General features: G+C 31.9%; 1 protein-coding gene and 1 long non-coding RNA gene across 2 annotated transcripts in view; one reads left to right on the top strand and one right to left on the bottom strand.

Annotated features, from left to right (window-relative positions):
- Positions 1-11,681, bottom strand: part of LOC111083179 — a 33,370-nt gene extending 21,689 nt beyond the window's left edge. The window contains exon 1 of the long non-coding RNA XR_002608847.1: positions 11,574-11,681. This is a non-coding gene — a long non-coding RNA (uncharacterized LOC111083179). The remainder of the gene's footprint in view (positions 1-11,573) is intronic.
- Positions 11,682-12,217: 536 nt separating this feature from the next.
- LOC106474199 (homeobox protein Hox-B1a) overlaps positions 12,218-21,865 on the top strand; it is an 18,475-nt gene continuing 8,827 nt past the window's right edge. Inside the window, exon 1 of the mRNA XM_013934892.2 lies at positions 12,218-13,000. Within this exon, the coding sequence (XP_013790346.1) occupies positions 12,226-13,000 (775 nt within the window). The 5' untranslated portion in view covers positions 12,218-12,225. The remainder of the gene's footprint in view (positions 13,001-21,865) is intronic.

Below are 21,865 nucleotides of genomic sequence, written 5' to 3'. Positions count from 1 at the left end.
GTATTATGGATATTTTTCGTAAGGGTATAAATAAGTCTCATTCTTGCAAAACATTGCACTCATGAAGATGACATAGTAAACACGTCGAAACATATTAAGAGTATGAGACTGTTTCTAGTCTCATCATTTTTTGTTTTTTTATCCTGTACAGTAAGTTATTTGGTATTTTACTGTACTTTTGAGATTGGGAACAATATAATTTTTAGAACTGTGTACAATAAATCGTTGTTTATTGAAAAGTGAATTTTTAACATTGTTGTTTCTAAATGCATTAAGATTTGTAATAAGCAACAACTGAAAATGATGTCGTTTCCAAACACCTTTCATGAAATCGTATAAATAAAATCAACTTGGAAAGAAAAATGTTTTGGAATTAAAAGTGCTTATTTGCATATTTAAGACTTTTCGTTAAGCTTTGTATTGTCATGTAAAAATTTCATTCTGTCATGTAAGAAGTTCATAACATTCATTTAAGTACTAAAGTAAAAGGCACGTGCAGTTTACCATGTCCATATGTTATCGGTAGCTTAAAGTTACTATCGCTTATTACTTTAGTTGACTTTATTACATGGAAATAAATATGTCATATAGGTATCACTAAAATATTATTTAAAAAAACAAACGAATACATGTAAAGGTAATATATATATATATATACATACTTGATTTGCGTTATTCTAACTAAAGAGAAATAGATTAATTTTGAAACTAAAATGGTTTGAAAATTCAGTATGGGCTATTATTACTGCTACTGCTGACTGACAAAGTAGAATTAATGGCTGAGATACTGTTTTGTTTTATAAAAGATGTTCAATCAAAAGAGTTCTCTCTGCCAATTCAGTTTTATTTTGTTATCGCTTTTTTGTTCAGAAGATTATGGTGATTATTTGATGTCAACATTTTTCGGGCGTCGTTAACGCTATGCTATTTGTTCTTGGATTACAATGATGCTGAACTCCATCAATATATATATATTTCGAATATTATAATTAACACACACAAGACCTTTAAAATGATAATTTGACTTCCTTCACGTGCGATTGCATCCAAGGTAAATATGTTTCTTATAGGTGCAAAATATTTGAACTATGTGTTAAAGCTGAATTTGTCTTCAGTTTTTATGTGTTTAGAATCTAAAGTAAGAGAAGTTATATATTATCGCTACTTTTACTGAAGAAAGTGTTTGTGTTTGAGAATATTCAAAAATGCTTTCATGTATTCTGTAGAATTGTACAGAGGTTGAGTTCGCTATATTAAAGCGATTTGAAGCCTCACTACGTCGTTACAGTTCATGTCGCTACGTCCAGTCATGCTGTATCTGACGGCCGTTTAACTTGACAACATCTCTGCAACATAGTTTCCATTGCAAAAGGCCCGTCGTAAGGCTATCACACCCATCTTTCCTCTTTGCTTTCCGTTAGCCATCTACTGTACAAAGACGACGGCTTTCCAGCTCCTCAAAAGTCCCATGGCACACAAATCCATAGATACTGCGCCCTGCGACGTGATTATTGTGTCCTCTTATGGAATAGCATGAATACCCGTTTCATTTCCAGCTGCTAGAGGCATGCAACAGTTGAACGGATTTGTCATGGAATAAACTTATGTACACGTGACTTGTGTTGATTTTCCAGACAGAGATAACTCTTAATTACGTCGCGTCCTGTTGCCTGGGACTAGTGGACGGCTTTTGCCACTGATCTTCGTGTTCGGGGATTCTCGGAAAGGTCTTTTCTTGATGAATCAATACCACGTTGACCGCGTTTCTAGCTAGAAATAATTTTTAATTATGCTGCATATTGTTATCTAGGGCACGTGGACAGCTTTTGCCAGTGACCTTTTTGTTCATGTGTTCTCATCTATTGAAAGACTCCGGCTTACCACGACTTATTGCAAGTCTCTTTCTGGATTGTTCTGGTACCCAAAGGTGATTCACATTTCTTTATTTTACAATGCCATTAAATGAATATCCCTGTTTTAAACATGTTAAATATCCGATATGAACACATTTTTACGATCAGAGTGTATGAATATTTTGCGTTGGAAATGGTTGTTACATACCTTTCCCAAAAGTGATTAATTTTCGATGACATCACAGTACCTACAAAAAACTAAGCAATGTCAAAATGTAGCTCTGATACATGTCGTTCTACCACGGCTTAATATCATCTGTGGTTGGCACGTGACTTGCTAATTTGCAACATAACATACTCAACCCTCTGTGATTGAAGTATTTATTTCACAGAAAGAAAGACTGTATAAAAGTAACACATTTCCAAGGTATTAAGCAATGTCCACTTGTAGATATGTAAATAAACAAATTTAATAATTTCAACACTTTACAGAATAAGAATTAGGATAATGAAGGAATTTAAGATTACAATATGTGAACTTATGTGTATTCGTAAGAGAAAATGTGTTTTTGGAAGAAACTGAATATTTTGCTTTGCTTTAATTATAATTGTACTCAGAACTAAAAAGTGTACTTGTTAAGTTATTTTATTTTCTTAGAACTTCGTATTAGTAAAGCCATTAATTACTTCAAGGGTGCAAATATATTTTCACAAATCTCATGTTCACAATTTTAAAAAATAACCTTAGAAGTCACTCTTAATTTTCATAGCTGTATTAAATGAAAATATAGAACTTTCTTATGCTTTTTTCCATGATATCTTTTCTAATCAAATTTATGCCAGCCTTGCATGCAAAATAGTATATGATAGATGGCGCTGCAAACCTTAACTTGTGCACTCGGAGGGATGTTTCAATGTTAAGAGAATGATTTCAACTATGATGCAGGAAGAGAAAGCTTGAAAAACATGTGTAGTTTGATTTTATTTCATTTTTTTACTTTTTTAAGAAACTTATTATAGTTTATTTTAGAGTTTCAATTACATCACAAATTTACAGATTCTGTTTATAATAAACGTATAACCCATTTCCTGATGTATGGTTAAATATTTCCATACACTTGTGATTAATACTGAAATGATATTCTTTTAACTTTATCGTGTTTTAGGCTCTGTTTTTAAAGAGCGGCTTTTATGTCAGAGTATCGATTAAATATGTCAGATTAAAATAAAATAAATTATAATGAAATATGGGTTGATGAATAGTGCTTCATTTCTCTTTCTCTCAATTGTTCTGGAAGCAAAGTAAAAGAGTTTGAACGCTGTGGTGATATGTTTATTTTTTACTATTACTAAAGGATGAGTATCAGAATATTAAAAAAAAGATAATTTAGTTATTTATGCTCTATAGAAATAACAGTATAGTTTGATAGACGCTACCGAATAAATACATAGATTGTTTAAATGAAAGAAATTGTATCAAAGTTTTTCTGTGCTTTGAGAAAATGCTATGGAATACACCAAGAAATGATTTGATAAAAAACACGTAAAAGTACATATAACATCATGCTAAAAATTTCAGTTTGTTATCGTATTGGATAAACTAAATTTTCTATAGTTGTTGCAGCTGGGCCTTTCAAGTAATGAAATGAAAAACATTGAAATACAAATTTCACATTGATAAGAATATACAGAGAGAGAATTAAATCATTTAACAAAAACGAAATTAAAAATGGATAAAATAAAAGTGCAGTGAAAGCGTGTAAGGAGACGGAAAAGGATCGAAGATGGAGAAACGGGAATATATGTTGGCAAAAATACTACCTTATGGAAAAGGAATACATTTAAATAAAGAAGGGAAAATGAGAAATAAGCAACAACAGAGAGAGAGAAACAGGAACAACCAGAGTATAAAAACAACTGAAATGTAGAAGGAAACAAATATAGATAGGAACAAAGTTGAAAAAAAAAGGAAAGACAATAGACAGAAATTAATAGACATTGGAAATGTTAATATGGTATGATTTAAATAACAAAAAGACGGTAAACAGAATATAAAGGAGAAATGAAAGAGGCATATAGAATAAGGAATATTTATATAAAATAAAAACCGTACTTGTTAGAATCTATAATAATACATATAACAGGAAATTTCTAAACCTAAACATGTCTACTATCTATCTGTTCTATCTACGTCGCCTTTTAAGCACCGCCCCCGTCATGAAAATAAGATAAATTATTCTATCGCGTGTTCAGGTAATTTGCTTGATGCATGCACGGGCATAAAAGCTTGCATGTAAACCTGTAATGTTGTGTCTACTTGGATGGTTGGCAATTCAGTTTCAACCCCAAACTTGCACGAGCCCACCCAATTCTGTAGAAATCGATATGCTATGGCGGTAAGAGGCATGAAATGAAGAGAAAAAATTACAAAAATTCAGCTGTTTTGAGACAAGAATTCCAACACATATAAGATTGAAAATAGGAGAAAAAAAAAAACGTCTTTCAAAATTAGTAAAGCAAGGTGAATACTTCCAAATTCTGCTGAACGAATGTCTAGAACAAAGAAAATTAATTCCAGTTTCATTTTATAAACTATATATATATGTCATGGAAAGTAACATTGAATATGAGTAGTTGAAAAAGAGATGTGTCGAAATATTAAAATATAATAGATATATCACACATCTTCAATACTCGTTTTCTCCACGATTTTGGAGTTTCTTTTGAAGTCTGAAAAGCGTATTTTTGGAAAATTAAAAAAATAACAAAATGACGAAAGCGAATAAACAAAAATAGTAATGTATTATCACGTAAAAAGTTTTAGGCTTGATATTACATAAGGTTTGTATAAATAATGTTTAACTTCCTTGGAGCAATGCTGTGTTAATCAAAGTATTTTTCATGTTTCATTCTGCCCGGACAAATTTGTAATTGTTTTACGAAATACAGAGAAATAAGATTGCAAATTGAGTTCTAAGCAGAAATTCAATACGGGCTAGAGGCACAAAGCCTGATTTAATATAGTATGATTCGGATTATTTCAGAAAACTAATGTATAGCGAACCTTCACTAGTATTCGCTTAGAAAGGTCAGTTTACCTAGAAAGTCTAACTTGAGTGTTTTTACGCGTAATTTTGATGATAATATTTTGCTTGTTTTTTTTTTTTAAGACTAGTATGACTGCTTCTATTTTTATTGCCTTTAAAACATTTGTTTGCATGCTATTAATGCTTTCCTGTACAGATAATTAATTTTTTGCATTCCTTTCATCAACACTTCATGAAAACGCATTTTTTTTTTTCCTCAGGAAGTTGTCATCTTAAATTAATATAACAATTTTCCATAGGAATTATTTTTTCTATCTTCCAGTGCATTAATCTATTTAGTCTTTCCAAATTAATCACAAACATTCTGGCAAATTTCCATATTATGAACAATACGGGTTTAATCAAAACTACAACTGTGTAATTTACAAGAGAAACAGGGAATGTTATGAGATTACATTAACCAACAACATTTCTCACGGCATATTCTTGCCTTGAGAAATAAAAAACAACAGTCAATCAAACTATGTCTCTCTCAATAGTAACATGTTTACGTTCTACCCCAAACAGTTTCCATCTCAAAGGTGGCTATAATATATTTATAGTTTATCAATAATCATATATTAAGTTAAATACCAACTCCAAAACAAAATCTTTACTTACAATGATGTTATTTTTAATTCAAAACTTTTATTATTAATCAAATGCATATTTTCTTTTGGCTTCTTATAAGAAAATATATTTATTAGCAAAATGTGAAAAGCACAAATTAATAAATAAATTTAAACTTATGAAAATAATGAAATATTCCTGAATAGGTCTAGAGAACCAACTGTCGTTACGTTTTAGTCAATGACATGAAGATTTAATCAGTGACATGAAGATGTTAATTAAAACATTGATCCTCCCAGTGACACAGCAGTATGTCTGCGGACTTACAACGCTAGAAACCGGGTTTCGATACCCGTGATGGGCAGAGCAAAGCTTTACTACAAACAAACAAATAAAACAGTGAAGTACAAGTAATAAAGAACTTTCTACATTCTGAACTTCTCTGTTAAATTGGATTGAAATGTTTTACTATTCCTTGTTGTTTAGTATACTGATTGTAATTTCCAGTGTTTTGTAACAATTTTATTTTAAAGTATACAACAACAAATTCGCTTTATTACATGAACATTTATCAGATGGCTCCCTTCTAGTGTTTTTGTGTTTATAGCTTTAGTATAGCTCTTTAACCCTAGAAGTTCCGAATCCATCTGCTATTTAAACACATTTTTCTCAACTATTTACGCACCAAATTGCTTGTAGGTCGTGACTTTGATGGATACAGGGTTGTTACTAACACGTGAGTCACACATTAAAAAATCTAAACCAAAATACCATTAATAGTGCTATTAATCTCACTAATTATTGCTGGGGACCCCTATGCATTTTACATGGCAAATGAGTACTCTCACCCTTTTTTCTTCTTTTCATTCGTTTGTTACACTGGGTGATGTAGCATACAAAACATAGAATTACTCATTATGATGTCATAAGTGGATCCCACCGCTAACGAACGGCACAGAAACAAGACAGTAACTTTGTAAATGATTAAACTCATATTTTTTCATATGCTAGGCCTGTCTGTTTAACATCATTGTTTAACCATTTTAAACACGAACGAAAGTTTGAGACGATTGATTAAAAAAACGAAAAAAATAAATAAAAATAGGATTAAAGCTTACTTTACGTATCCAACAAGATAATTATATCTGGAATAATTTGTCTCCTCTATTTTATAAAATAAGGTCAAATTTATTTGTGTTACGTTATATTATATCAGCGAGTTTGTTTTAGAGTGAATCGAGCCCCGGATTTGAGCGTTGTAAGTCCGTAAACATAGCACTATCTTACTGGGGTACATTATGTCCATTTGTTTGTTTATTAATAGTGAAGTTTAAGTGTTTTTAAAATTTATAAGATTAAATGATGAAAAATAACACTGTTTTTAAATTTCATGATGGAGTGAATTATTTTCATAACAATAAAGATAAGATTAAGCAAACATTTTCTACGATAGATAAGTTTATGGTAATATTTGTGCATTATATGTCATGTTTATAATGAAATGTAGATGAATATCTTTATTTTTCGAAATATATCCTTTGTTTGCGTAGAGTTAGAGTGAATATTTATAACTAAGCTTTATATCATTGTGGCCCGGCATGGCCAGGTTGTTAGGGAGCTCGACTCGCAATCTGAGGGTCGCGGTTTCGAATCCCCGTCCCACCAAACATGCTCGCCCTTTCATCCGTGGGGGCGTTATAATTTGATGGTCAATCCCACTATTCGTTGGTAAAAGAGTAGCCCAGGAGTTGGCGATGGATAGTGATGACTAGTTGCCTTTCACTGCTAAATTAGGGACGGCTAGCGCAGATAGCCCTCGTGTAGCTTTGCACGAAATTTAAAACAAATAAACAAATATTTATATCAGTACGATTTATCATACATTTTACATAAACACGTCTAACAACATACAAAATGTATGTTATCGTGTTTAATTAAACTGGAATAGTATTAAAATAACAGAACAAAAATCTTGGTTATTTAATTTTCGAAGCAGTTTGCCTAATCGTTGGCGAAATTATACCAAGAAAGTTAAATCCTAAAACATTTAGATTCATGTACTTAAGATCATGTATTCTTGAGATAACTATAAACTCAAGTTAATCCCCCATTTTAAAACATGTACAGGTTATTTGAATTAATTATTTGTAACAAATATTAATTTTTTGTATTTAACTTTTCGTTATAAAAATTATTTTAAAAAATAGGGCTTCAGCAGAGGGAATAATATGTTAAAAGAGCTATCAAAAAAGAGGTTTTACATCATTGCCTATCGTTCGCACAATTTTTGTATTTTTCCTTTAAAAATGTGTGTTTTGGAGACAAAAAGATATTATAATATGCTTTCATTTGTTTTTAAATTATATTGAATTCTTCAAATCGTATACGATACCTTTCAGTAGGTATAAAATTTGTTTGATAAAATGCTCTCTTCTTTAATCTATCACCTTTGAAAAATAAGACGTAATTCATTTATTCTCGTAGAACTTCGTATCACTGTTCAGAGATGCTCATTAGCAACCTTATACTTTTAATATATTTCTTTGGCAAAAAAAACAAAACATAAAATTTTCGACACGGGGTGGGCAAACTAATGTGTAGAAATATGTCACAACTCAGTATCCCAAATTATCCATTACCTTACCATGGTAGTTACCCTGTGCTTAATCAATTTTCAACACTCTTTAACGTCAAAATTGGTGTTTCTGTGTATATGGTGTAAACCTTTTTTTCTCAGGCTTAAGGGCATCATGTCATTATAATAGCTTAATCACTACGTAATGACTTAATCATGTAATACATAGTGGAAAGTTGTTCAGTCAACTTAAAGGCTGCTTTAAACGCTTGTATTGGAATAAAAAAAAATATTATTTCTAAAGAATAAGTCATAAATTCAAAGTTTGATTATTTCTTTATGATTCCCTTTGTGTACTTTTTATGTTGGTGATGTTTTTATTGACTTTATGTAGTTAATTAGTTTGTACAGGAGATTACATGTTTTTAGAATAATGTATAGTTATGGTTGAAGAGCCATAACCTTGATACGCCTTGTTGAACACTTCTTGGCTGTTATTATGATAATAATTTTAATACTATAAAGTGTTTATATACAAAAGGATTTACATGTCATAATACAGCTTTGGAATTACAATAATCAACAGAAAGTGCTGTTCTATCACATGACATTAATTTTCGTGAACCTCAAATCGTGCTCGAATAATTTCCGGAGCGTACGTGTTGCACCGGATGGAAGACTTGCTTCATCTCTAATTATCAAATAAATGTATACAATAAGCGCGCCAGTAAGCTAACTTTAAAGTGGTATGTTGTGTGTAAATCCAACTTCAAATAACAAGCTACATAAGGATATTTCTGCTTTACTACTTTTCCACAAGGAAACCATATTAATATTTCACATCGTAACAGTTAATAAAACCTATTTTTGAAGAGAAAGTATATATTATTAATTGTTATGATATAACAATTAATAATAGACACTTTTCGCTATGATATTCTTACAAAATTTAATAATTAATAGTAAGTTGTGGTTTTTGTCGTGATGGATTTTAGTATTGGAGACCAAGATTCAAAATTATACTTTTATTTTTTTAAATTCTCAAATCATTTATTCTCCTGGAGCTGTGACAGTTTTACGATAGACTTATGATTGCAATCATTTTTTTTTTCAGTTATAAAATCACTAAAAATGGAATTTTCCACAATATTAGAGCGTGAATTCAGGCACAACTATATTTTGTGCAACATGTCTGATTGCACATAAGAAAAAAAAATAACTTAGGAAATGTCCATACTATAGTTTCTAATTAGTTGTTTAAAAAACGAGAATTAAACTTAACATTCAAGCGATTTCACTATTCAGTTTCAATATAAAAATGTGAGGAGTAGGACTTTTAGAAATATACGAGTGAACTTAAACATTCGTTAAGTCAACTTTTGCAGTTTAAGCAAATTACCTTCAGGTTGTAAGATTTTTTTCACCCTGTAATTTTACAATCCCTCACTTATGGCAAATATTATGATATAAAAGTTTCCTAAAAATAAATAGCAACTTCTTATTTGAAGTTAAAAAGTATTTGAAATTGGACGAAATATAATGAAACAACACAGCATATGCAAAGTGTGTCTTATTTAAGGAAGTTTGTTGTTAAGCTCATAACTACAGAATGAGCTGATTTTTAAAGATACAAGATCTCAAACTTACCGCTTAGCCACTTGGGAGCTTTAAGGAAGATTTAAGAATTGTTGGTTAGATATTATTATTATACAATATCCATATTCAGGACAGGTTGAGCACACAATGTAAACCAATAAATCAGTTTAGCTTAACACAATTTATAGGAAAATCATGTAAATAGATCCAGATCTAGTGCTTCTTTAGCGTAAGTCTTTACGTATATATATATATATATATATATGTGTGTGTGTGTGTGTGTGTTATTTATCGTTGTAAAGAATACTATAATGTATTCATGCTGTGGGAAAGTCATCTTTTGTACTCATAAGAAAAAAAAATAAACATTAATTTTGACATACGATCCCTTGAAATATTAGACTCTTAGTAACATAACTAACTTTTATTATACAAAAAAAAAAAATAGTTTTATGCTGACAGTTACTTGAAAACAAATGTTTAAGCCTAACTCTTAGGACAGGAAATTACCTAATTAGCATTTTTATAAACTATTTCGGTGTTGTATTCTTTCAAAAGAAAATCATTTGAAATTAATTCTTTGTTATTAAAAATAAACACATAACTCACATTTGCTGGTAGAGTGTTGTTTCGACTTACCCGATCATCTGTTTCTCTTATAATGTGAAATGAGTATCGCAAGATTCTATAAGCTTAAATTCTACGCTTTTTTTTTCTCTCATTGTGCACTTGTTATAGGTTATATAAATATATACGAATACGATAAAATTTATATTAGATTATACTTATTGGTAGAAAACGTAACTCTGAAATCAGTAAAACATATTAAACGTATTAGTTATTTATCCCAAATTAGTAAAGTAAAAATAAAAGTAGGCCTAGAAATTCGGTAAATTTCAGAGGAATTTCATTTTAAATAATATATAAAACAAAATGTTCAGACTAATTTCGGAATTTTGTTTGACAAACTTGAAACAGTTGACGTTCTTTACTCTACAAACTGATGTACCGTACACTGTGGGTGAATGTTGGAATTTACAAGTATTTAAAAACCTAAAAATAATACTAGACTTTATCATAGTTTTCTGAACTCATAAATCCAAAATAACGTTGACACATATAAATCGGAGGAAAAAAATAACCAGTTTGACATTTCTTTTCCCTCAGCTGAATGTTCCCCGCTAAAACCCGGGGTTCTATTCCACCGGTTGGACACAGAAGATAGCCTAATGTGACTTTGTTCTAAAACAAACAGTCAACAGCTGCAAAGACTACACAACTAAAACCATTATTTTTATATATCTTTTCCTCAAAAGTGAGACCGTTTGAACCTGATATAAATGCTTTTAATCAGTGGACACTTTAAAACTCCTTTGGCGAAAAGGCATATTAAAGGGAAAAATTATTTTCAGTCCATATTTTTCTCAAAAAATATTGTATAAAAAGTTAAAGATCGTATTACAAAAAGTACTAAGTCAATAAAAAACGTTAATTAATGTACATCATTGAATTTCGTGGATCTTAGAACGGTTAAAGTATTAGCTCCAGTTTGTTTATTAACACATTATTGTACATTAACATTAATGGTGCTTTTATCATGGCCCTCGTTTGTCTCTGGATCTAATTTAAAAACTTTTAAATCGTTAATATTTGAGACATTAAAAGTTTGGTAATAAGTAAATTCTGTCTAAAATTTACACCTCACGCGCGATTATTCTAACTATTTTAAATATATATATATAAAAGAAGACTTATTAGTTGTATCTTTATGAAAGTTATGCAATAACTCTCTTTGAAGATAGATGGAAAAGTAAAATGAAGAAACGGTCAAAACCACAGTTTAAACAAATGAAAACTAAATAACCGTGCTCAAATAGACCAACCGATACTTACGCCTGAGGTAACCTTCGTCCAATCGAACTTCTTTATTCGCAACAGAGGCTTGAATCTGGAACGAAGCACGTGAGGAAGGAAGTGCAACTTATTAAACGTTAGCTTTACTCCATTAGTCTTAACTTCAGTTTGGTGTTTTTTGCATTGAAATAGAAATGATAAAAGCCATGATGGTCAGGGGTGTGGTGCTGTTTTCAACTAGAAAGTAAACGTACGTGTTCTGTGAGACGTCTTCTTCACATTGTCACCTTAAGCGTCAGTTCAGTTTCAAGCATGATAAGAGACGCCATGAACGACTGGAAGATGAGTTTATGACGTCACAGAAGGATTTAGACTGAAGGGGTGTATAGCGGTTACATTTTAGATATTAATACAAGTCTAAATCCTTATCATGCTGCATGACAGAACAAGATAGCCCCAGAAATCTGGGGCAATGGTCGGTTGCTATGTAGTGTAACTAACGAAGGCGGCCACAGGGCTGTTATGAAGCGTTATTGGTTGGTGGGATCACGTGATTCGTTCAACCCATAATTCTGTCATCTACCGTTCATGATTTACTGTCCATTTATTTTCTGATTTATCTCCAACTACGACAGCTGATTTGTGGCACATCTTCAGAGGTTTTTTGTCTGAAGAGACACTTGTAGGAGATATGAATTCTAATGTTTTGCATTCCAGTGCCTGTCACAACAACCAGACTGGAGCATACGATCCGCCCTTTTATGGACCTGAATTAACGGCTTCCCATGTTTTCTATGGACAGTCCTCGGGACATCTCTCTCTACCAAATAACCACTATGTAGGGAACGGTCTGGTCACTTCTTTTCCTGGACTTGACCATCGGTCTTCCTTGCTTAATCGAGAGGGAAGTAGTCAGTTGTCAGTGCATCTCGCAAGTGATACATCCAGTGGAATGACCTACACAAACCTAGAAAACAACGTGAACTATGTCCACCCGAGTCGGTTAAGACACTCTCAAGTGTCCAACAGCGGAAATCAGACCATCGCTAGAGTAGAATATGCCGCCACATCGACAGACGCCGATAGGGGAAATAGAACTCAGCTTGCCGAAAATTTCACTCTCAGGACCATGGAGTACGGACCAGAAGCAAAAGGTTCTCGTGGTACGACCCACCATCACCAAACCCTCGTTCTCGAGAGTACAGATGGTCGACGCGCCGAGCTCGATGGTCTCGGCATCGGAACTCCCGTGAACTCCCATCCATGCATGGCTCCAATGGGGCTCCCGCGGAGGAATGGATCCGGCTACCCGCAGGGCTATGACGCCCATCATCGGGACACCTGCCAAAGTGACAGCGGTATTTCAGAAGAAGCTGTTATCACCACCAAAACTTCGACTGTTCAGCACTCTGTTCCCGTCCCCAAATATAAGTGGATGCAATTTAAGAGAAATATGTCAAAAAGTGGTAAGTTTGTCTTATTTATCGTGTAATAACATAAAATAAAAATATGAAGAGTTAGTGTTATCCCTTTGGTTATACAAGTTCCAACCGACCACCATTTGAAAATAAAGAACAAAATCTGAGACATGTGAAGTCAGTAGTTAGGTTACACTCGCACGACAACAAAGTAAAAAGAAAGAAAGAAATAGGGACATTAGAAGTCCTGAGGGTGATCGATGTGGCGCCATTGTAATGCTATGACCCAACGTCTGTATAGCTGTATATATATTAAACCCGTATTTTTATGCGTTCATCAACATTTACAAGATGTTCTTTTGTTATTTTATGAACAGTCTTTTTGCTTTTGTGTGTTAAATTATTATCAAATTTAAAAATTAGAAGTGTATCTAAATCTTGGACACTTACAATTAAACGATATTTTGCTCAAATTATTTGTAGTAAAGGTGTTTATTTCTTCTGAGTGTGTTTCTGTTAGAAGAACCTGTAAAATGATCACATCTGACTGCGTGTATTGGTAAGTTTTAGGGCCTTCGTCTTTTAAAGACCCTTGGCCACCTATGCTTTATGAAATCATTCAATCCTTTAATAACTGAACCAATTACCCAATCACTCAACATCAACCTAAGCCTTAAAGATTAGAGCATTTTGCGCCATCATTCAATACTATATACCATGACCTTACTGTATTTTTAGTCACTCATCCAAAATAACATATCCTTAAAAATTGAAGTGTCTTATCCAACCGATACAACTGACAACTGAGGCACGATAATTCAGTCACCCAACACCATACAGTTTTACAACTGAGACACAATAACATAATTACTCAATACCATCTACCATAATAACTGAAATATGGTAATTCAATCATTCAGCAACTTAAATCTTAAAATGAAGATATTTTAATGAATCATTGAGCAGCACATACACTCAATACTGAAGCTCAGCTACTTGCATCCTCACAAATGAGACATCTTACCTTATCACCAAAAGCATTATACACTTCGACACTTGAGGAATGATAATTCAGTCCCTTATAACTATACATAATTAATCTTGGGGCGTAGTATTTCAATCACAGAATACCATATTTCATGAAAAATGAGGCATAATTAATCAATGGTATCAGTTGAAGTTTAATTGGTTGGTCAAATTTTTATTACCATATATCCTGAATGTTAAATCATTGTTATCCAATCTATTATAATTGTGCACACTGGCTGTTTAATTGTGATAATTCAATATATTATAACCATATTCCATGAACGTGAAGTAATTCAACCTGTTCTAACAACACACTTTTGAGTGGTGAACGATGGTAATTCATGTCCTGATAATTATACACAATGAATGGACATTCAATCACCCAGCACCATAAATCCTGACGATGGAGTCCCTGTAGTTTATTTTGACTTACAATACCTTGCCTACAAGCTAAGCATGAAAACTTACAGTAAAATAAAACATGCCAACAATGCCTTTAAGGGCACGTCTTTTGCTTAGAAGTAACTGAAATAAAGAACATGTATTTCTTTCTTTTTTTTTCTATCAAGTTTAGAACAAAACAAATGGTCATTACAGTTACCTTGTTCCTCTGTGATATCAATGAATTTCGTAAATAAAAATAAAAATGTAATGGAAAATATCAAAATCAATTCATCCTTTTAACATGATTTATCATGATGTGTCTTTTAATATTTCATGATAAAGGAACTAGCTTACAACACGTTAAAATATATGTATTATAAAACTTTTTGTTTTTTAATTATAATGAAGTTTTTACGGAGGTATAAAAAGAACAAAAATATAACACCAACTTGGTTGTATATAAAAATAAAATCTAAATCCTTATAACTTGATATATGTAATTAATGGGCTATTTCTTTTATGATAAGGTTTACCTACTATTATTACCTAATCCATAGCTTTATATCTTATATATTATGGGTATATCAGTAATTATATGCACAACCTTTTCCCCGTTTCCAAGTGCTTCGGATGTGTATCGATGTTCTTACCTCAAACATAGCTTTCCATTAAAATATAAACTTCTGTTCCACTACAGTTTAAAAACTCTAAACATCCTTCATTCTTTTCTAATTATTCAATAATCTTACGACTTAATATCATAACAACATGCACGCTACATAAGCACCACACTCGTATTTTGTGTCAAGATATTTATATAGATATAATATTACTGCCTGTTGTATATCTATGTAACTACTTCGCAGGGTTTGGATGGATCTTCGTCAAAATTAGTATGGAGATTCATTAGGACCATGCGGGGTGCATACAAATTTTCAGTTTTGCATTTTGCGTTTTGCGGTTTTTACCACTACTTCGTCTCCTGTTGATGGATCTTCACCAAATTTGGCATGAATGTTTTTTGGGTCCATGCAGAGATACATGCAAACTTGCGGTTTCATGTTTTGTATTCTGTAGTTTTTGTGGGCGTTTATGAGTTTTTTACAATTACATATAAGGGAAGCAACTGTCCTAACATAACATTTCATTAATCATGAATTTACATAACTGCCGTCTAAGGGACGGGGACTCCAACGAGTAGTTGATATAGTATAAGATATTTTTTCTTCAGTGAAGAAATCAAGTGAAAATGAAGTGCTTTTAAAATTCGTTATTTCTGAATCAAGATAAGTGCACCCTCATATATTAATTGCGTATGTACATTGTGTATTTTTAAGTGAAAAATAAGGAGTGTTATTTGTGCGTTAAGTAGTTAAACACTATTAAACAAAAAAGCTTTATATTGTATGTACTTATGTATCTATGTATATATAACAGAAATATAACTAAGAAAAAAATTCGCACAACTTAACTTACGAACGCTGTTTGATTTATCTTAATTACTTAATTCGATTAAATGTGATGAAATTCTCTAACAGCCCAGGTGAACACATTCCCAGTGTCTAGTTATTTGTTTCTGACGAATCTTGTTTCAAGTGCACACGTGCTCAACGTTTAATTGTTCGAATCGAATGAGCATTTTTCAAGTGCACGTGCCAATTTATTAATTCCTCGGACCTAATGAAACTTTCATACATGCCTAGAGTATAATTGTTCAAATCTCGTGAAACTTTTTTCAAGTGCACGTATTCCCAGTGTCTAGTATTTTTCACAACCTTCTTTTTTCACATATACACATGATCAGTATCTAGTTGCTTAGTTCGAACTATTTTCTGCAAAACTTAACATTAATGACAATTAGTTTACTCGTGTCTCAAAGCTTTCAGTAATTATAACTTACTACATAACTTTGTAAAATAAATTACAGTGTGTTCGTGGTTTTAAAGATAATACAATAACGATTAGAATAATACATAGTGTGATGTCATAGTACAGCTAATTAAACCAATCATAAAACAGCATTCTGGCTACTAGTGGTGTCTTTAAATGCTCTCAATTTTAATATAATTAATTATATAGAATGGTTAAATTGTAGAATGAGAATCACTTCATGCGCAGATGTAATAATTCCCATTTAAACCTGCTGTAGCATTGTTCCCTGTAAGTAGATACCCAGATTCATGTGACAGCTAATAATCTATACTCGTTTTAAAATGATAATCCATGTAATAATACTAATTTTAGAAAACCAATTTATAAGTACCTAAATTTGTTGGCAATTGTGTCTGCATTAGGAATTACCGGACTTAAAAGAAACGATGCAACATTATGGTAATTAATATCTTATACCATGACAGAAAACATTTATAAGAAATCGGGTTTTTCGTATTGTAAAGAGCTTTGATTATGTGAAGATTAGTAATAATAACCTCTCCCCCAAAACAACAAAAAACACACAAACACTTAGCCACAAATACTATAATGTGTTTTGTTCTTATTTGTACAAATGTTTATTAAACAATAACAATTAGAGATGAACAAAATTGTCCACCAACTCACTGATCTATTGGAATATTTGTCATCTTTGTAAATATAATTAACCATGGTACAAAAGATGTACATGATAAGCCTAAATAGCTCTGTGTTATAATGACGTGTGTATCTATATAAGCTCACGCTCTTTTGTCCATATAAGTTTCTCTCAAATTTGGAAATCTACAGGAAATGAATGGCTTGTATGACATAGTTCTGAGGGATAAAAATACATAGTTAAACCTTATAAACTTTTTAGGTCCTACTTAATCTGAGTATTTAGTCTCTCTTCAGTTAACATAATAACATCTGATGAGTTACTAAGAACAACAAGAATCCCGATGTGATCAACATGGTTTAAAAACTATAGTAAAGCTAGAAATCGAGACTTTTTTTTTTACATATTTATAGTAACAGGACACCCTAATGGGTTTTCAGGCCCACTTTAGTGGGTGTCAAGGCCCGTAGTACAGCAACTGGTCGGTCACTCAACCGCATGGCTGGGCTTCTAGCACTTACAATTACAAAATATGAAGTAATATTTCAGATAAGTTTTAATACACATGTTGTTTAAACACCTATGGGTAACAACACCCTACATATAACCTTCCACATCTCCCCTTAGCATTCACAAAGATGTATAAATGGGCCCCTTGAACAGATGGGTGCTCAGAAAAAATTTATAAGAGAAAACGTCTTACCGGAAATCCCCTCCAAGAGCTATATGGAACAGTTGCAATAAAACTTGCCTATTCTTGAAACAGTGTACTGTTTATATGTGTAACACAAATACAGAGTATACTGACCGTGCATATAATATATAAACACTCTTATAAATAAAATAGGTAAGGATTGCCACTAAATAAGACATAAGAGAGATTGTGCGGGATTAACAAAATTAAGATGCTTATACTATTTATATATTAATTATCAGGAAGACCGATAAACTTAGCTGATTTTATAGCCATTTTACCAAGATTTAGAATTAATCTAAATTTCAATACGAATTTCTCACTACAGTTTTACTCTCTTACCTATTTTAGGTATAAAACTAATAATTATTCTGTACGGCGCTCAACTTTCATATTTGTGTATACGTCTCTTAATCATCAAGCATGTCAAGAAGAATGGCTTGTTTAATCAAAATAGCATATTTTTTACAATATTTGCATGACTAAACGACACAAACGTATATATATATTCAAAGGCCTTTTTAACAGGGGGAATTTCACCCAGTGAAGTCCTCTGTTCAGTATTGGGACTTAAGTATGAGTGTTTACACTTATTTCGACAGTACAATTTGGTAGAATTTATTTTTTATTGGTTAATTCATTATGTCACTGTGTTTCACACAAACGAAATTCGCTTTAGCAAGCAAGTTACCTTAGTTTATAGAAAACCTGAGTGTATATATACTGAGAGGGAAACAGGCATATTTGCAATGTTAATTTGTTCAACAGTGTTAATTTTTTTTTGTAATTTGAATACCGTTAATATCGTTAACAACATTCCTAATTTTTTCAAAGGTGATGCCATTAACATAGTAGCACTTTTAATGCTATATTTACAAAGTATTTATAAAGTATGTTAATAATGTTAATACTGGTAAACATATTAACAAAGTTAGCAATATTAATATTGTTAACTATGGCATTTGCTGTGAATATAACTTGACTTGTTAAAGTATTATGCTCTACAAGTAAGAAAATCAATTGTGTACTTACAAGTAATAGCTCATCGTGACATTTCCATATAGAATTGTAAACAGTCAACATTGCACAGTATTCGAAACACTTGTAAGTTAGCTTAATTAATACTTTTGGTCGGCTACAAATATACTTTCTGAACCTTTGCTGATCTAGCATCATAACGTTTGAATTAGATACTTTTCACAAAGTTTAATTAAATCATTCCTTGCATAGATAGGTTAAGTCAAATAGATTTTCATAGATGTCTGTTTCAAATTAAACTAAAATTATTCTCGAAGTAACAAAACCGATTTTTATATATGTTAAAGTTTGCAATATTTTTAAATATATATATGTGTAAATAGCTTTCTTTATAGAGGTCAGCAGAATTTTGTGTCGATTTTTACTACCTAAGAGGGGTTAAAGTGATTTAATGTTCGACTTGTAATAATTACATAAGTTCAAGTTATGGTTGCTGTTTTTCAGAGCATATTAACAGATGTAACTTCAGTGCTATATCGTCTATTCAGACCTTCAACTCAACACAAGAGAGAGAGACAAATAGAATTACTGTATTTTATCATCTGAGATTTAATATTGTTGTATATTTCTACTTAACATCATAAAACAGACGCGAATTGCTAATTGTCTTGTAAACATGTTTTTATAATTAGCTTTTGTGCGCTATCTATTCAGAAAAACATTTGTTTTGTGTTACATTAGGTAGAATTCATTCTTTTAGACTATAAAATTGATAATCAAACACATAAACAATAGTGTGTTTATATTATTATTTTTTTCACGTGCCGTCCATTCTAAGAGCGCTTCAACAAGCCTCATTTATTGTCATGTTTACAAAAGGTCGTGATAATTCTTATGACAGTACACTCACTGACTTATGTAATAAGTATTCTAGCTATTGTTGAAAATCCGTAAGAGAGTTGTCCTTCCTCATTTTTTAATCATGAAGATAATGTCATCTTACTCTATTTAAAAAAATAATGATAATTAGAAAGCAGGAAATATACATTTTAAACTAGAATGTTTGCCTTTTCCTAAGTTACCAGCCATTTAATAAAACATTATAGACAGTGACTTCGGATTTTATAGGCACAACAAAAGTTGTCTCTCCGTGTTTACTGGAATATATAGATATTTTTATTTAGAAAACAGGACACGAGGTAATAATGACAAATATATATCATAAAAGCACACCCTCTAATTTGTATGTTTTTTCTTTTTTTCATAACCCAAGGACTATCACACACACCCCATTTGCAAATAAACTTTAAAATAACGAAAAAATGTTTTTACAAAAACAAAACAAAAGTCAAAGCTCGAAAGCAAACAACACAGCTGGTTTTAAGCTACCGCAATTCACCGCTAAGCTATTTCGTTTCTTATGTGGAATTAACATCGAAAATATAATATATGTTTTTAATTTGCCCTCCCACACTTTCCACTTTCTTTTTATGTTTTATATTCGTAATATTCTTACTTTGTTTAAGTTATATAAACTAGTGAAAAGAACTGGGACAGTAACAACTGAAAATCATCTAAGAATTAGTTGCAACAGTAATACCAAGATCTAACACCGTAAAAACTGAAAATCATCTAAGAATTAGTTGCAACAGTAATACCAAGATCTAACACCGTAAAACTGAAAATCATCTAAGAATTAGTTGCAACAGTAATACCAAGATCTAACACAGTAACAACTGAAAATCATCTAAGAATTAATTGCAACAGTAATACCAAGATCTAGCCCAGTAACAACTGAAAATCATCTAAGAATTAGTTGCAACAGTAATACCAAGATCTAACACAGTAACAACTGAAAATCATCTAAGAATTAGTTGCAACAGTAATACCAAGATCTAGCCCATTTATAAAATAAGATTCTTTTTATACTTGATAGTACATGTATCATCATTCGACAACCAAACAATAGCAATATGCCCTATCGGAGGGGCTTCTCATACATGAGATTTGATGTAGAAAACTATAATTGTGGCAAACTAACCAAGTTATAGGATTATCATACACTAAAACACTTGTAACACCTTAAAACTTAGCCTCTTTTTTCACTGCATTCTGTCATAAGCTTTACAACAAAACTGTATTACTTAGGTGAGTAAAAAAAGTTAGGAAGGTAGATATTTTTATTTACAAGTTAAGGTGCATTTACTAGTATCCAATATACTATCATCAGGCAGCCACATAACCAAAATATCTAAGACTCCCTTTCGTTTTTACTGGTAAATACGCCAATTATTTGTGTTTTTTATATCTAATTACATCATTTTTTATCATTTCAATGTAGTCACGAAGTACCCCCATTAAAGTACAGTACTAAAATACTGTATCTTATTTTTCTTTTGTCAAAATGTATTAAGAAAAACAAAATGCCAGGTGACGTTCTAAGTAAGTAAACAGGCGTAATAATTGTATTGTATTTTTTTACCGAATGTACAAGACCATCAAGTATTTCTAGTATAAACACAGCTTATTACACCACCCCACAATAGGCGTATTTTGTTCCTCTTGCAGAGGCTCAACAGCGTATTTGTCCCTCCTCTAGGCCTTTGACTGGTCGGTCAACCAAGGCCCTTAGTAAGACAATCTGTTCTCTTCTCTACTTTTCTAGCCTCAAGTGTTTCGGAGAGTATTGTAGTTCTATAGCTACGTGCACCTTCCACTTTGAAAAGGCGTGTGCACCCAGTTTAAATGCGTATAACTTATGACTTCCAGGTATCCTTGGTGCGCTGTTACTCCCATCATCATCTTTATCGCTTCAATTATCTCGATCATTTATTTTCCAGTTGTTTTGCTAAAGACAGTTTAAAAAGTTGTGTCATTAACCGAAACCGTTTAAAACTATAAGGAACTTCAACCAACTCTAATAAACATGTAAATAAGTACACCCTGACCAGGCAGTATACTTATGATTTATTGTGTTATTTGTTCTTTTAGTTCTACGTTTCTATCTGGAGATTAATCGAACAAGAGGTATTTGCCAAAAATATCCGAATTTCTTGTTTCACGTTAAGAAGAAAAGCAAAGTGAATCGACGCTTATTGTTTGTTTGTTTTAATTATGCACAAAGCTACACAAGGGCTATCTGTGCTCTGCCCACCACGGGTATCGAAACCCGGTTTCTAGCGTTGTAAGTCCGCAGACATACCGCTGTGCCACTGGGGGGCTAATCGACGCTTAAGTCAGTGACAATAACAACGAATATTCAACTTATCTAAGAACTAACATAATAGTTTCAGAAGTT

The sequence above is a fragment of the Limulus polyphemus genome, unplaced genomic scaffold, assembly GCF_000517525.1.
Source record: "Limulus polyphemus unplaced genomic scaffold, Limulus_polyphemus-2.1.2 Scaffold137, whole genome shotgun sequence".
NCBI lineage: Eukaryota > Metazoa > Arthropoda > Merostomata > Xiphosura > Limulidae > Limulus > Limulus polyphemus.
This window is presented reverse-complemented; position numbering and strand designations above follow the sequence as displayed.